The sequence below is a fragment of the Miniopterus schreibersii genome (genome assembly GCF_964146895.1).
Source record: "Miniopterus schreibersii genome assembly, chromosome: 12".
NCBI classification, from domain to species: domain Eukaryota; kingdom Metazoa; phylum Chordata; class Mammalia; order Chiroptera; family Miniopteridae; genus Miniopterus; species Miniopterus schreibersii.
This window is the reverse complement of record NC_138112.1, coordinates 32,868,218-32,884,618: the sequence shown is the minus strand read 5'-3', so window position 1 is coordinate 32,884,618 and position 16,401 is coordinate 32,868,218. Positions and strand designations below refer to the sequence as shown.

Below are 16,401 nucleotides of genomic sequence, written 5' to 3'. Positions count from 1 at the left end.
AAGAAGCAACAGGAGAGCCCAGGCTGGGCTGCTGTGGCTCACTGGGAAGTCAGAGAAAAGGGGGAAAAGGGGGCCTTGGAGACAGGTTCAGGGGGTTAGCCTGGGAGGAGCTGCCTCTGCCCATTGCTCTCCTGGTTGCAAGTCTCATGGGGTCCCTTAGAGGTTAGGGGACATGTGCCTATGGGGGAAGGACAGGGGGAAGGGAGAGTGTCCTGGGACGTTCATTTTCAGGGATTTTAAAGTCTGGGTGTTTTGGGGAGGTCTTAGGGGCGGATCAGTAGAATATTCATCAGCTTTATGCTGATGTACCAAAATGAGATTTAATATTAATTTGTCTGTCCTTGGGTGTGGTTAGCAAATGGCACTAATTGGATTTGTTATCTGTCTCCCTGAGTAGGGTGATTTAAGCTGTTTACCCTCTGGATGGGAAGGAGAAGTGCAAGCCATTTGCTCTCAAGTGTCCTTGGTTTAGCTTAGGATTTACTAGGTGGCTGCAAGTTGCTGTTTATCTGTCTTAGTTTCCCCAATCCGCTTGTCCTGGAATTTTCCTAGCTTCTTACTATGCTTTAACATTTTGACAAGGATGCCAAGATAATTGAATGGGGAAAAGAACAGTCTTTTCACTAAATGGTGCAGGTACAATTGGATAGCCACACACAAAAAGAATGAATTTGGGTCTCCACCTCACACCACATACAAAAACAACTCAGAATGGATCAAAGACCTACATTTAAGAGCTAAACCTATAAAACTTTTAGAAGGAAACATAAAACATAATTTTTTGTGACAATGAATTAGGTAACGGTTTCCTAGATATAACATCTAAAGCATGAGCAAAGAAAAAAACAGGAATTTGACATCATCAAAATTAAAAACATGTTTATGTCAAAGAACACCATCCAGAAAGTAAAAAGACAACCTGCAGAATTGGAGAAAATATTTGCAAATCATATATTTGTTAAGAGACTGGTATCCAGAATATATAAAAGATTCTTACAACTCAACAATAAAAAGATGAATAACCAAATTTAAAATGGGCATAGGATTTTTAAGATGTTTATGTAAAGAAGATATACAAGTGGGCAAAAAGCACATGAAAAGACGGTCAACATCATTAATTATCAGGGAAATGCAAATTAAAACCACAATGAAAAAACACCTCATATCCACTAGGATAGCTGTAATAAAAAAGACTGGTAATAGTGTTACTGATGCGGATAAACTGGAACTCTAATGCATTGCTATGGAAATGTAACAAGATTCAGATGCTGTGTAAAATAGTTCAGCAGTTCCTTGAAACAGAGTTACCATATGATCTAGCAATTCCATTCTTAGGTATATACTTAGGAGAATTAAAACACATGTCCACAAAAACTTGTACACAAATGTTTATTATTCATTATAGCCCAAGAGTGGAAACAATTCAAATATCCATCAACTGATGAATGGATAAACAAGATGTGGTAGAGCCGTATAATAGAACATGATTCGCCCATAAAAAGGAATGAAGTACAGATTCATGCTAAAACATGGATGAAATCTGAAAGCAAGCTAAATGAAAGAAGTCAGACACAAAAGGCCACATATTGTATATTATATATGAAATGTCCAGAATAGGCAAATCCTTATAGACAGAAAGTAGATTAGTGGTTGCCAGGGTTTGGAGGGAGTGGGGGAATGGTGAGTGCTAGTAATATGGGGTTTCTTTTGGGGGTGATAATAGGTTTGTGAATGTACTGAAGACCATTGTGCACTTTAAAATGGTGAATTTTATGGCATGTGAATTATATCTCAATTTTAAAAATCAAGAAGGCTTTTAAATAAAATTTACTAGTACTTTTGTTTTGGAAACCACTTTTTAAGCACATCCAGATTATTAAAAGTGGCTGTGTCACAGAGAGGTCCATCATCCTAACGACCGTTTCCTAGCCTTCTCTCCCCGTCATATGCCTTTCCTAGTTATGGGTCCTTGCCTTTCATCCTTGCCTCTTTGGCACTGTCCAGATTCTCCTTGTAGCATCTCCCAATAAAATTTCAGCCTTGCCTTCTGGATCAGCCTGAATCTGAAGCTGGCCATTTCTTGTCAGCACAGATCAGCTTTCACTCCATTAAGAGAAATTCTGATTCAAAAAGTTCTTTACCTGGTTATCTTTTTCTTTTTTAAAAAATAGTTTTCTACCTGGTTAATATATATATTTTTTAATGTTTTCATAGATTTGAGAGGAAGAGAGAAACATCCATCGACTGCCTCCTGCACGCCCCCTGCTGGAGATTGAGTCCACAACCCCGGCATGTGCCCTGACTGGGAATCAAACCTGCGACCTCTCAGTGCACAGAAGGACGCTCAACCAACTGAATTGCAAATAGAGATGGACTCCACTGTTGACTGGTAAAAAATGACTTTGCTGTGAGTCTTAACTGTATTCCAAGAGTAAGGAAAATCTATCAGATCAAACATTTGTAGATGAGAACACTCAGGTTGGTAGGGCCCCTTAAAGTCATCTGTTCTAACCCCTTTCTGAATGAGTTGATCTATTATACTCCTGCCAAATGGCACTTCAGCCTAAACCCAAACATCCCCTATTGGTGAGAATTCACTCCCAAGTCATTTATTACTAAAGTTTTTCTGTAGAATAAACAGAAAGCTTTTGCCTTAAGGCTTCTGCCCTCTGATCCAGTTGTGCTTCCACAAGGCCACAAAGAACAAGTCCAAGGCCCCTTTAATGTGTCAGTTCTCCAGAGGCTAACGATAGAAATCAAGAATAGCTCTCTAGTATCTGTAATTCACCTACTTAGCAAATAGCCTTAAAATTATTTGGGGGACAGTGATGCACTTGCAAATTTACTTTCTAGATAGTAAGAAAACAATTCATCCATTTCTGGGGTGATAAAAACTTTCAGCCTTCATTAACTGTTACTGAAAATTCTAAGTTTTCCATGTGCCACAAAGTTTAAAATAAACTAAGTTTGCAAACACATCATGCTAAATACATCAAATTATTTAAATTTTTTATTATGACAATTGACATATATTAAGTGAAAGAAATGACAGAAGTATTATAATAAAACATTTTGAAAGAAGACATTACACAATTAGGCCAACAGCTGTAAGTAAAATAGCTTTAGGCCTAGCTTATATAACACCAAGAGTTCTGATCAGACTGTAGTGAGACATTGAACATTTCATTAACAAAAATATTGGCACCAGCCACACATATTTTGGTTGTCACAAGGATTATATTTAAACAACTATGCACTGCAATTCTAACACACTAGGTGTTCATACACTGCAGTTAGCCCCCGAAGCTTTAAGCTACCAGGAATTCCCACATTTTCTACGCTCAGAATTTACTTTGTGCATTATTGGAATCACATTTCCAGTTTTCAGATCTCCCTCCCTCCCCCCCCCCACACATGCAGAACAATATACGTGGTAGGGAGCACTCCAGCTTCCTCTATTTGACTAATAGCACGTTCCTGATTACCTCAACAGTTTTATGTTAATCTTGGAGCTTCTGCTTTAGCTCTCATCTCCTAGAAACAAAATAAAGCATTCTGAGAACCTATTACAGGAGTAATTTGCTTTATGCATAGGAAAATAAAGCATTTCATATAAGCATGTTTGAAAATCCAAGAGGCATTCTGATCAAACACTCCCTGAATTCCAGCTATTACTTTAAAATCAAAATGAAAATCTAACGTATACCACTCACAAATTGTTATCTGGAATTTGTATCCTTCGCCTGGAAATTCGATTCCCAGGCTTCACCTCTGATCAGATGATGATAGCCAAGAAACTGACATCCCACATTAACTGACAATAAAGTTCACTTGGGTAGAAATTGTGACTCACGTAGATCAACTTAATGCTTTATAAGAATACACTTGTGCTACACAAAGGTGAGAAATTAGAATGGTAAAATTATCCGATGGCAAAATGTACTGGCATTTAAACAAAGGCATCTTAATGTAACTTATGGTAAAATGTGCCATTAAGACGGCTAGAATCGGCAGCTCTACAAGACGTCAGAAGACGTCTTTTATCAAATGAGGGAATTGGAATTTGAAGCTGACATCCATTCCTGCCATGCTTCCAGCAAATATTCCTGTGGAATTCAGTCTACTGAACAAGAACCAAATCGAGCAATTCTAGTTTTTCCTTCTTTTACAGACTGAGAAGAATCCAACCTCGGCCCCACCCACCCCCAACCCCAGCACAGGACACTCCCTTTCAAGGTGTATACAAAACCTCCCGGCAGGTTTGGGCGAGCTACAATTCAGGCACCGTTACCAGTAAGAACACAAAACACCAGACAGCACTGAGAACATCCTAGTCAGGCATCACGAGAATCACACACGGAAAGACTATGCTCTTAACTGCCAAACTGGGACCATTATAGCTGTTCCAAAGTAGGAAAATCCATTTACATTAACATAAACTAAACCTCTGTGCTTACCTGTGTCTATGTGTGTGTGTGTGTAATTTTCATGCAATGATCTTAAAACTTTGGAGACAAGGATTATTTGCCTAATTTCAAAGCTTGTCCATATAGCAGTATTGATATGCACCAACTCTGCTAAAGGGCAGGAGAATGAAAAAGACCATGGCACAATTTTTTTAAAACAATTTTAGGTTTAATTACATAATGCACCTGTAGATGTTCTAGCATAAACACAGTTGTAAAAATCTACATCCTATTTTAGGGTATTTTTCCACTTCTCATCCCTTAAAAGCTGTACAGTTATAAAAATGTGACTCTCAAGCAAAATAAATTTTTTTTTTTTTTTTTTTTGCAACATACAAAATAAGTTAAACGATTCAGAAGGTCTTGCGCCGTTAGGTTTCCCAGTAACTGTGTTCTGGCTATCCATAAGCATGACATGCAGCTCCTGGTTTATGACCAGAACTCAATAAATACAGGTCAAACAAAACCCCAAACACTTAAATTAGATTTCTTTAGAAACTGATGAAAGTTAAGAAAACATATAGTTAGGGTTAACAATTCCATTCTTAACTTACATTATCCAGTGGCAAAATGAACAAGGCGGGTCACTCAGTCCTTAGTGCATTTTCTAGCTTGTACCGGTTTGGCAAAAAACACAAACGTAGTTCCTTTAAAAATGTTTTTTCTTATTCAAAATGTCTAAAGAGCTTAATTAAGAAATCTCTACACATCTAATAATTCGTTATGCCCTCTCATATAACTTATGCATAGGATAGACATCTTAAAGTTATTAAAATAAAAGTAGCATCTTCACTAACTGAAATCGCTACAATGTGCCAGAATTGGGTTTGCAGCATTTCCCAGAGCAAGATGGTATAAATATAAAATGCAAAAAACAAACAAAAACAAACTGAGCTTACATGACCAAAATGAGGAGAAAAATCCACTAATGGAATCCTAATAAATTTCTGAGAGGATTTATATGAATAAAAAGTGTTTTGTGTAAATCTAAAGTGGTTATATACCAAGCACACTGCATCTTGGCTTTTAACGACTACTTGCTGGCTGGGCAATAACCCTATCTTCAACCTACGTTAGTTACTGAGCAATTCTTGGCACTCGCTCAAAAACTGTCAGATGATAATTTAAGTTGGAGTGAAATATTTTGAAAACAAACTAACTGTACACATAACACAATAACCCATTAAATACACTGATAGCAAAAGGCTTTGTCGCGAAGGATTGGTATAAAAACAAGGAAGAAAATCAGCAGTTAGCTCACCACTTCCAAGGCAGGTTTATAGGTACGTACTGGGAATGCTGGATGAAATAGGAATGAATTTTATTCTACGCAAGTTTAGTAACAGATAGTATACAGAGAACCAGGTAGATTGCAGCAGATTTGCAGTTTGGGCATTCTCGATTCTGGGGAGAACCAGGAACATACTTTTAGAATGTCAAACCAAGAAAAGGACCCTCACTATTTTTCTCTAGACTTTCCATTATTAAATAATGTTCATAATTTCATATGAGTTACAATTACTTATCTGATTTTTATGTCAGTGATTTCAAAGGGTTCACTTTAATCCTAACATCTAAAGTATGTATGCATATTTATATATATATATATGTAATGTTTATTCCATTAAAAAAAAATCTATAGCTGTGACAAATGCCATGAATCATGGACCTGTTCCTTGTGTTGGTAAAAGACAGAGTTCACAACTTTTCTGTGTATTAAACTTGGAGGTCCGTTAGGTTCCTTTCAGTTGCATGGTAGTACAAACTAGCAAATGGCAAACATCTCAGCCCCACAAACGTGGGCTAAAAAGGCATTCCTTGTGACAAAGGAAATTCCATCAATCCTGCTTAAAAATAGCTAACTTTTCCCCATTTTATCTCTAAATAACAAGTAAACTTCTACATTTTTCTTTAATATATGTACTTTGCTCAAACTCATATTATGGGATGGATCCTATCAACTGAAAAATGAAAACCGGAGTTTATAATATCCTTTTAAAATTAGTTTGTTTAAAAACCTTTTTTTAACAACTTCCTCAGCATTTGAAGTCCTTGGTTCTTTGGCAGGTTACACTTATAAAAAGATTATCAGTAGACATGAATTTATTCTAAATGACACTCCTCTTTATTCTCTGAATTTGCAACCTTGACCAAACGGGAAAAGATGTGTCAAGGAAACCCAACTTCAATACATCAGGTAGAGTCTTGAAAATATCTCTGCCATCATTCTCTAATAAGGAACCAACATTGGAAAATGTTTTACACTGAACACTATTTCATCAGCACGAGTTTACAAAACCAAAATGTGTATTTTCAGTCAAAGTTTTTTCACATAATTTAATTCAAAGCCTCTGCTTTGTGACAATTTGGCTTGTTTTCAAACCTTTACAGAAATTGCAACTAAATAGCCTGAGTACTAAACTACATCTTCTCTACATTTGCTATACACTGTGGAGTTTTATATCCGGAATCCAAACTGTATCTCAAAAAAGGGGAATTAAAGTATAAAGGGGCTCTATTATATTATAGGAGCTATTGTGAACCTAAATGCATGGCTAGTACTGCAACAACAAAAACTCAATATATTCTAAACTCTAGATGAACAGCTGCTTTCCTATGCACTGTCCAGTTCCTAAAACTGAATTATGTCTTTGGATATAAAAAGTTCACTTTTTCCTAATTTTTAAAAAAGTCTTCAAAGTATGTTCAGAGTTAATATTTCAGTGAACACACTCTTTCAGGGACTGAATCTAAACGCCAAGTGGTAGAGCTGCTTTTGACCTGTTCAGCATTTAATCACCCATACCAAATCTATCTGCATAAAGAGAATCTGTGAGTATCAGCTGCTTGGATTACACTCTGTGTAGATGAAACAGTTAACTGGTTTAATCAGAATGTAAGGTTAGAAGGAATACACTCACTATCAACTTCACAACAATTCAAGTTTGGTAGGTAACAGGCAGCAAAAGTGGTATCATAACCCATATCAATGGGATATTTGCTAAATGGAGTACTCAGTCTTCACAATGATAAAAATTACCTTTTGCTCTGTAGCGGAAGAGTAAGAAGAACTCCTTATTTCACATTAGGCATCCTGTAAAAGAAATAATCTATCCATTTAATACTTCTTATCACTTGCTTAACTGAACAGAATAGGTGGAAGCAGGAGCTGGTGTATCCAGAGGTAGAAACAGGGTACATGGGAGTTTCCACACAGTAGTGGCTTTACCAGCTGCAGGACTAAAACAGTAGAGGGAGACGGAGCAGGATAGGCCCCGGCACATTCTAACCACTTACCTTGCACTAGTAGTAAGACTCCTCCTACTGCCTGCCTGTTTTAGTTAAAAAAGGGCTAACATTGTTAACACACTTTCAAATAAATGAAACAAACCTAGCTAGAAAGGAGGCTTGTAAATGAATGTGGCTCCTTACATAGTCCTCTGCTCTACTGTCTGTGAGTGTGAGCCCTTCCCTCCCTTCCAGTGGAACATTGTCTCAAAATAAAAATCACAACTTACTTGGAACCACATGCTATTTGTGCACCCTATTTTTAGGCTGCTTTCATTATTTTATTTTTTATACAGATACATATACATTGCTAGAATCAAAGCAAAAATATTAATGGGCAGATACTACAGAACTAAGTGAAACAAAAGAACCAATAACTGAAAAACAACAGCTATAAACTTTCAAGGTCAAAAGATTTAAGGGCAACACCTGTTAAAGGAGGAAAAGAAGGAGTATAAAGTTTCTAGAGAGGTATTTATAATGCAAGTCTAATGCCAGCTTTTTAATAATAAAAAAGAGGAAGTGCTTTACTATACACTGACTAGCACATATAATGCTTAATTTGGAAAGAAAAATTAATGAAGTTCCTTGGGCCAGCAGCAGATATGGTGTGTCCATTGCCGGCAACAGACACAACACTGAAACAGAAAAACCCAAATCCCAGGGCAAAAGTATTCACAGAAGTAATGGCTGAAGGTTTCAGAATTTGACAGGCAAGGTTTAATCAGAAGTGCTACACTTTGTACAATGTTATTTATGGCTCTGCCTGAAATTTTACAGCTGTAACAGAAACTAAGACAAAGCTCATATTTTAGTGTCAATTACATGTTAGATATTTAGTTAGAAACCCCTTTTCTTGAAATAAAGCGCTTTTTTTTTTTTTTGAAGTGTTGAGATGTTTAAAATGGATGTCATGCCTATTAAGTACATTGGTGATTCTCAATCAACTCTATGTTGGTCGTGTGACTATTAATGAATTTTAATATAAGTCTAATGGCCAAAGGCCAAAACTACATTCAAACCCTGCTAATATATCCAGGCAGATAAGAAATTCCAACACACACACATACACACACACACATATACACACACATACATGCTAAAACTCAAACTAAAAATCTCCCAAAGGAACTGCTTTGTTGGTAGACTTCAATTTGAAGTAGATACTAAGGGCAAGAATAGACCAGTTAAAATTCACCTGAAAATCCTTTCCCCTTCTTCAAATGTGCTAAAATACCACTGTCAGCTTAGCATCTCTTCATGTTATGTATAAGATGTATTTGTTTCAAAATTATATTTCATATATTTAAATAAGTGGCCAGAACACAAGAGTTACACTGTCTGCAAAGTTTACAATCCACCTGGGCTTTAAAGAAGAGCACACACATTTCGCTAATAACTCTCCATGATAGTATATTGGAGGCCACCTCATCATCACTGCATAAAGCTGTTTTAAATTTGTTGCTAGCACAATCTGGTTGTCAAAGCTTCATTTTACATTTTACTGTACAAATGCTTTTCAGATGATTTTTTTTAAAACAAGAAACTCCACTATAACAAACTTAAGAGTTTTTTTACGATGGTACTTTCTCGGTCTCTTCTTTATTAAGTGTGGTTATCTCCAATGGTAAACAAGTTGATTCATGAATGCTGTTACTAAATGATTTACGTAGGATGTTATCTACAATTCTCAAGCTGCAACAATACAGACTTGAACTTTTAAACAGTCTGTTAATCATCATCTATGCCATGAATGTTTAAATATAATATATATTTAATATGAAAAAGCTAAAGCACAAGTGCTTTCTCCCACCCCTAATTCTGTTTTGGGCCCTCGCAGATTCGGAATGCATTCTTATCCACCCTTTTTCACAAAGTCAGGAGAGCTCAGGAAATATAAAGTCAAAAATATACAAATCTTTGTTGTTATTATAATAAGAATTTTTTTTCCATGAATGAAATTACCAAGGACCATGAACTTGGAAAAAGAAAATTAAAAGGAATTTACAGCAATTATTTATCTTCAAAGTTCAAAACTGGTCACTTCACAGAAAGACTTCAAGGTTTGTTGAAATTTTTCTTCTAAAAAGTCATTCTGTAGTGGAGTTTAGGAAAAATAAAACCACTTTAATAACTGGCCCGCTGGTGAGAGCTACCGTGGAATAAATTAGCAGAGAAACGGAGGGAGCGGCCGCACAGCCGCCCGCGGTCGCAGACGCAGCCACGGCGCCCTCAGGAGCTCCTCCTCCTCCTCTCCCCCGGCGCCCTCGCAGCGCTCGCTGTCGCAGACGCAGTCCCCCAGGCCGGTCCCCCTCCGGAGCTCCCCCGGCGGCCTCACAACTGCTCGCTGTTGCAGACGTAGTCCACCAGGTCGGTCACCCTCAGGAGCTCGTCCTCCTCCTCCTCGGGCGCGCCCGCCTCCGGCCCGCCCGTCCCGTTGGGCGCCAGGCTGGCGCCGGCCGCGCCGCTGTCCTTGGGCGCCGGGGGCTTCTCGGCGGGCTTGCCCATCAAGTTCTCGATGGCTTTGCCGGGGCTCTGCCCGTTGGCGGAAGGCAAGTCCACCAAGCTGTAGTCCAGCGGGCTGCCCACCTTGGCCACAGTCTCGAAGTCCTCCTCCTCGTCGCTGTCCATCCGGTAGGGCCTCCTGGCGCCCTCGGGCTCGGCGGGCGCGGCGCGGGGCTGGCCGCGGGCGGGCGGGTCCGCGTCCCCGCGGGCGCTGTCGCCGCCGCTCTCCTCGTCGGTCTCGATGCGGTGCAGCCGTTTCCGGGACGGTTTGCCTGCCTCTGCCTCCGCCTCTGCCTCTGAACACTCATCTGTGCTTCGACCCCGCTTCCGAGCCGACCGCTGTGACTCTTTAGCGAGCTCCTCGCTGTCGGAGTTCTTGGACAGGTAGCTCTCTAGAACAAACAGCACGTTTAGCCATAAGCAAGTTCAGGCAGTTCTCCTTTAGCTCCCCGCATCCACCGAGTGGCCTTCAGACTTGCTTGCACACCGGTATTTCCCCTCAATAACTGGCCTGCTTTTTCTCCCCTCAACCCCGTAACAATGCCCAGTATGGTTCACGGTGTGCCTATGATTTCAGGAAAGAGCAGGATCCGATGCCCTGGGGAAATCTCGCCCAATCTGGACATCTGAAACGCCCTGCTGCCTCTCATCCCCTGTTCTTAAATGTCCTTGGTGGTCTTTAAATGCCTTCTCTTGTCTATACTCACATCTCTGTGATCTCACCTAGCCTCAGAGCTTGGCATAGTATCTATTCGCTGATAACTCTAACATTTGTTTTAGGCAGCCCCTAAATTCCAGACTCATGTATCAGATTGCTTACTCACCGTCTATGCTTGGGTTTCCAAACCGACATCTCAAACCTAATGTGTTACCTGAGCTCCTAAACCCCCATCTCAAACTCATGCTGTCCTGGACGCCACCGTCTTAGTTACTGGCAACTCTGTTCTTCCACTCGCTCCATCATCTGGACACACAGAAAATCCTTGGGGTCTACCTTCAAAATATACCCATAATTGACTTTTTCATCCCTTTACTGCTGTTGCCCCTGGTCTTACTCACCGTCATCTCCCAACTGCATGAGATACACCCAACGTTTCTTTCAGGTCTTTACTCAAATGTTTTCTTCTTCGTGAGATAATCCTGTAGTAGCCGATCTGAAATTCCAACTACTTTCTCAACCCAATTTCCTCCCTCATTTTTCTCTACAGCATTTATCTCCACCTAAAGTATTGTATATTCAACTTATTTATCTTGTTTATTATCTTTTTCCCCTACTAAGAGTTACATGAGGGTGTTACACGTTTTTGGCTATTCTGTTCACTTTTCTATTCCCAGTATCTAGAATAGTGAATAGGTCACTAAGTATTTGTTTTTAATAGTTGAATTTATGAATTTTTGTTTGTTTTGATGGCACAAGATAACACATACTCAACCAGATGTTCACGTTCCTTCTTTAGCCTTCCCTATCCAAACATTTCCCCACCCCTTCTCTCCTGGCATGGACTCAAACTTAATTGACAAGGATCTATGAAAGCAAACAATCCCAGCTGGGTTTGCCTCAGAGGTTGAGCATCAACCTAGGATCCAGGAGAACGTGGTTCGATTCCCGGTCAGGGCACATGCCCAGGTTGCGGGCTCCATCCCCAGTGAGGGGCTTGCAGGAGGCAGCTGATCAGTGACTCTCTCGTCATTGATGTTTCTCTCTCTCTCTCACCCCCTCCCTTCCTCTCTCTGAAATCAGTAAAGATATATTTTTTAAAAAACCCAGATAATTAAATATATAAGAAAGAGGGGAAGGTGAGAGTTAGAATTATGTAAAATAAACTTGGAAAGAATTCTGGCATTACTGCAAAGAGTAAATGGTGCCCTGACCAGGTGGCTCAGTTGGTTGGAGCATCATCCCGTGAACCAGAAAGGTTGTGGGTTCGATTACTGGCCGGAGCGCATAGAGGAGGCAGTCAATCAATGTTTCTCCCTCTCTGTCTCGGCCTTTCTGCCTGCCTCCCTGCTCCCTCCCTCCTCCCCCTCCCCCTCCCTCCCCCTCCCCCGCCCTCTCAAATCAATAAGCAGGTCCTTGAGTGAGGATTTAAAAAAGACTAAATGGATGTCACAAATTCTTATTTTAGAGTTTTTCCTGAACTTCTTGAGTGGGGCACAGCTACAGCTATTAAGAAATAAAACAGCTACCAATGGAAGGTTACTGTCAAGGTGGAAACAGTAAGCACCTTGGTTTGGAACTGTTCAGCTATTCAGGTCATCAAATCAAAGGAGGTTATATCAAAATGAGGGCCATAAATAATATGGAAGCAGAAAAAATCTTGCTCAGATCACAGTTTTCTGAGACTTCTAGTTTCAATGAAGAACTTAATTATTACAATGGCGACCTTAAAATTTTGTATCTTATCAAGTATCATTTACTTAAACAAACAATAAATAGTGACCAGACATAAAATAATGGGTTTTGACTCAAAGATATTTCTGGTTTTATTGAATTTCTTAGAAATGGTATAGAATCACAATCCTGAGTTCATTTTATTTCTGCCTTGTCCAAACTTCCGTAATTGGAGATCTATTCCTTACCCTCACTCTCTGAGCTGGAAAGCCTGCGTTTGTGAACTCGTCTGATTTCTTTACCACGCCGTAAACTCTTCTGGGAACCATCACTCTCTGAATCTTCTTTGTAGTTAATTTGTCTTTTCTGGTTCCTCCTTGACCGCCTTCGCCGAGTTTCTACATAATCATCACTAAAGTCATCGCTAAAATCACTTTCTATTAAAAAAAGGAAGAAAAAGATGTACAAAATGTAAGTCCATTAAATAGAAATATAGTTAGCTTAGGTTATAAAAATGCAAAGCTACTAAGCAGAGTTCATTCATAACAATTTTTAAATGAATGATAACTTTAAGTCCATTATTTTTTTAATAATATGAGTATATCTTTGGGGCTTTTATGCCAAACTTCACCAATATGTCTTATTAGCAGTCAATCCTCAAGATGGCCCGCCTGGGCATGGCTCAGCGGTTGAGCGTCGACCTGGGATCCAGGCGATCGGGGTTCGATTCCCAGTCAGGGCACATGCCCGGGTTGCGGGCTCGATCAATGACTATCTCATCATTGATGTTTCTATCTCTCTTTCCCTCTCCTTTCCTCTCTCTGAAATCAATAAAGATACGTAAAAAAAAAAAAAAAAAAAGAATCCTCAAGATGAAAAGATGTTTTATATTATTCTTATCTCATTCAACCAAGAGTTACCCAGTCAGCTGCCAGGCTGCCACAACTGCTTTTCCTGGAAGATAGTTACTATTCTGCCTCACAATAACCTGCTATTCCTACGTATGTAGCTGTATGGCTACAGTCACAACTTCACAAAGGATCACAGAGGATAAGCTCTCTAACTGCAGAAAAGTGATGAGCCTGTTTCATTCAAAGAAGTAAAAAATTGGAGTTATATTTTTGGCTTTTTCCACATGGATTTAAAATCTGCTGAATACACAGGGCTACTTAAACTATCAAAGCACTGCTAAATAGCACTGTTCTTTTTTAGTATGTCTTTATTGATTTCAGAGAGAGGAAGGGAGAGGGAGAGAGAGTTAGAAACATCAACGAGGAGAGAGTCATTGAATGGCTGCCTCCTGCACACCCCGTGCTGCAACCCGGGCATGTACCCTAACTAGGAATCAAACCACGATCTCCTGGATCACAGGTCGATGCTCAACTGCTGAGCCATGCCGGCCGGGTGAAATAGCACTGTTCTTGTCACCTCTGATCAATAAACCAGTCAGACTATGGCACTATGTCAACAGTTTTTCGGGATGCTAATATTTTCCACTGAATTATGACCTCTAGTCTTGTTCTCTAATGGAATTCGGACATTTCAAAATGGCTAGCCAATAGTTTGAAGATGTTCTCACTGGCCAAATCTGGGACAAACTGAGCCTAAATAGTGATGGTAACATGCATGTTATATCCACTGACTAAAATAAGAATCCACAAGTACATTCTGATATAAAGAAATAAATAGAAGGGAAAACACTTAAGTATACCAAGTAATGAATATAAATATAAATATAAAAGGAATGATAAAATTAGAAAATTATCAACAAATGTTAAAACTAGTGGGTAAAAAAATCTGGTAAAGGACAGGCTATTTACAGAGTCTCAAAATACCTTCCTACAATTTACTTATTAATTATAAAGAGAAAAATAATAAAGAGACCTGGAGTATATATATTAGTTCTGTATTATTCCTGCAAAAACGTAGAATCTGAATTTGATCACAAAGAAACATAACCCAAATTAAGGAACATTTTATAATGTAACTACAGTGTAGTCTTCAAAAATGTCAAGGACAATAAAGACAAAGTTTGAGGAAAATTCCAGATTAAAGGAGACTAGAGAGACATGAATAAGAACAATGTGTATTCATGGATTAGATCCTGGACTAAGAAAAATATTGATATAAAGGACAAAACTAGGACGCCTAATGATATCTGAATGTGTACTGTTGATTAGATAACAGTATTATACTAATATAAAATTCATGACTTTGATAATTTTACTGTGGTTATGTAAGAAAATGTCCTGTTCTTAGGAAATAATCACTAATAAAGGAGCATAATGTCTCCGTTTAGAAAAAAAGATAAACAAAATAAAAACTCCACAAGCCTGGCCAGAATCAAGGATATAATACTCTTGTCTGTGCCACTTCCTCAGCCACCTATCTGTCAAATTCCACAAAGCACTAATATCTATTCTTTAAGCTGCTGTGTGTACATTTATTGTTAATAGGTATAAGCATAAGCTATAACCACTGAGAATTTATAAAAACTAATGAATCACCGATTGTGATCTAAATCGGTTAGAAATACTTGAAAATGCTTCTTTCTCCAACAGCTAGACATCTGAGAAAAATGTTCTCAGCTTACTGAAAATTATTCCCCAAAACCCTATGAAGATAAAGTATAGGCATGGAAATACTTGGCACCAAAAGAATTCATCACAATCCTAAAATGAATTTAGTATGAAGTTAACAGATCCATCTGTATGTATTTTCTTAGAATGTGCTTTATGTGAAAAATTTAGTTCCTAGTGAGTCATAATAATAAAACTCAAAGTTTTATCAGAAAGCTTATGTTACAATTGAAATTTTATTTTAAAAACTCTTAGCTCTAGAAATCACAAGAATTTAAGTTGGTATGATGTAGGTACAAATTATTTTACCCGAGTCTCTACTGTTCTCCTCAGACTCCTCCTCTTCATCATCATCTGAATACTTTTTCTTTGGGGTTTTTCTCCGCAAACGCCTGCTTTGCCTCATTGGCCGGGAGGGATGTCGCCTCAGTCTTCGGCTACAGAAATCAGTGTCACTGTCATCATTAGATGGTGGGTCTTCTTCACTTTCGTCTGGGTTTTCATCAGATACAACAAACTCATCTTGAGATCTGTCCAAGAGAAACCAGATGAATTATGATGGTACACTTAAAACCGTGAACCCACTTTTGAGAGTTCTGAGTTCAAGTTCTAACAAGTCCAGTGAATCATTAAATAATGTTTAATATAACATCTGAATAATTGTATCAACTTCCTAAAGCGAAGAAATGATCTGCTACCTATCCTTTTCTTGGAACGCGTTATGAAGATGAACTGATGCTGACTCTTGAACATAAATTGCTTTGGTCTCTTGATATGTCCCCCATGTACCTTAAATTCAACATGTCCAAAAGCAAACTCATTATTTCCTAACCTACTCCTCTCTTCTGTCCCCTAGCCTGGTATTTGATACTATCACCCACCCAGTGACTCAACCCAGAAATATGGTCTTTATTCTAACTTTCCCTTTTTCCTTTCTTTTTTTTTATTGATTTCAGAGAGAGGAAAGGGGGGAGAGAGAGGGAGAGAAACATCAATGATGAGAGCGTCATTGATCGAGCCCACAACCCGGGCATGTGCCCTAACCAGGAATCGAACCCCAATCGCCTGGATCCTAGGAAGACACTCAACCACTGAGCCACGCCCGGCTGGGCTCCCCTTTTCATTTCTCACATTGAATCATTTACTAATTTCTCTTGAATCTACTTCTTAAAGATAACACCTCAAAAAAAAAGATAACACCTCAAATAATCTCCCACCTGAACCACTATAG

The 16,401-nt window shown here is 38.9% G+C and overlaps 1 protein-coding gene across 5 annotated transcripts in view; it reads right to left on the bottom strand.

Annotated features, from left to right (window-relative positions):
• Positions 1 to 7,997: 7,997 nt before the first annotated feature.
• RSF1 (remodeling and spacing factor 1) overlaps positions 7,998 to 16,401 on the bottom strand; it is a 103,301-nt gene continuing 94,897 nt past the window's right edge. For all 5 annotated transcript variants that reach the window (XM_081153281.1, XM_081153283.1, XM_081153282.1 and 2 more), the window contains 3 exons: positions 15,480 to 15,700; positions 12,840 to 13,028; positions 7,998 to 10,651 (listed from right to left, as the gene is read on the bottom strand). In XM_081153281.1, the coding sequence (XP_081009407.1) occupies positions 10,089 to 10,651; positions 12,840 to 13,028; positions 15,480 to 15,700 (973 nt within the window). In that variant the 3' untranslated portion in view covers positions 7,998 to 10,088. The remainder of the gene's footprint in view (positions 10,652 to 12,839; positions 13,029 to 15,479; positions 15,701 to 16,401) is intronic.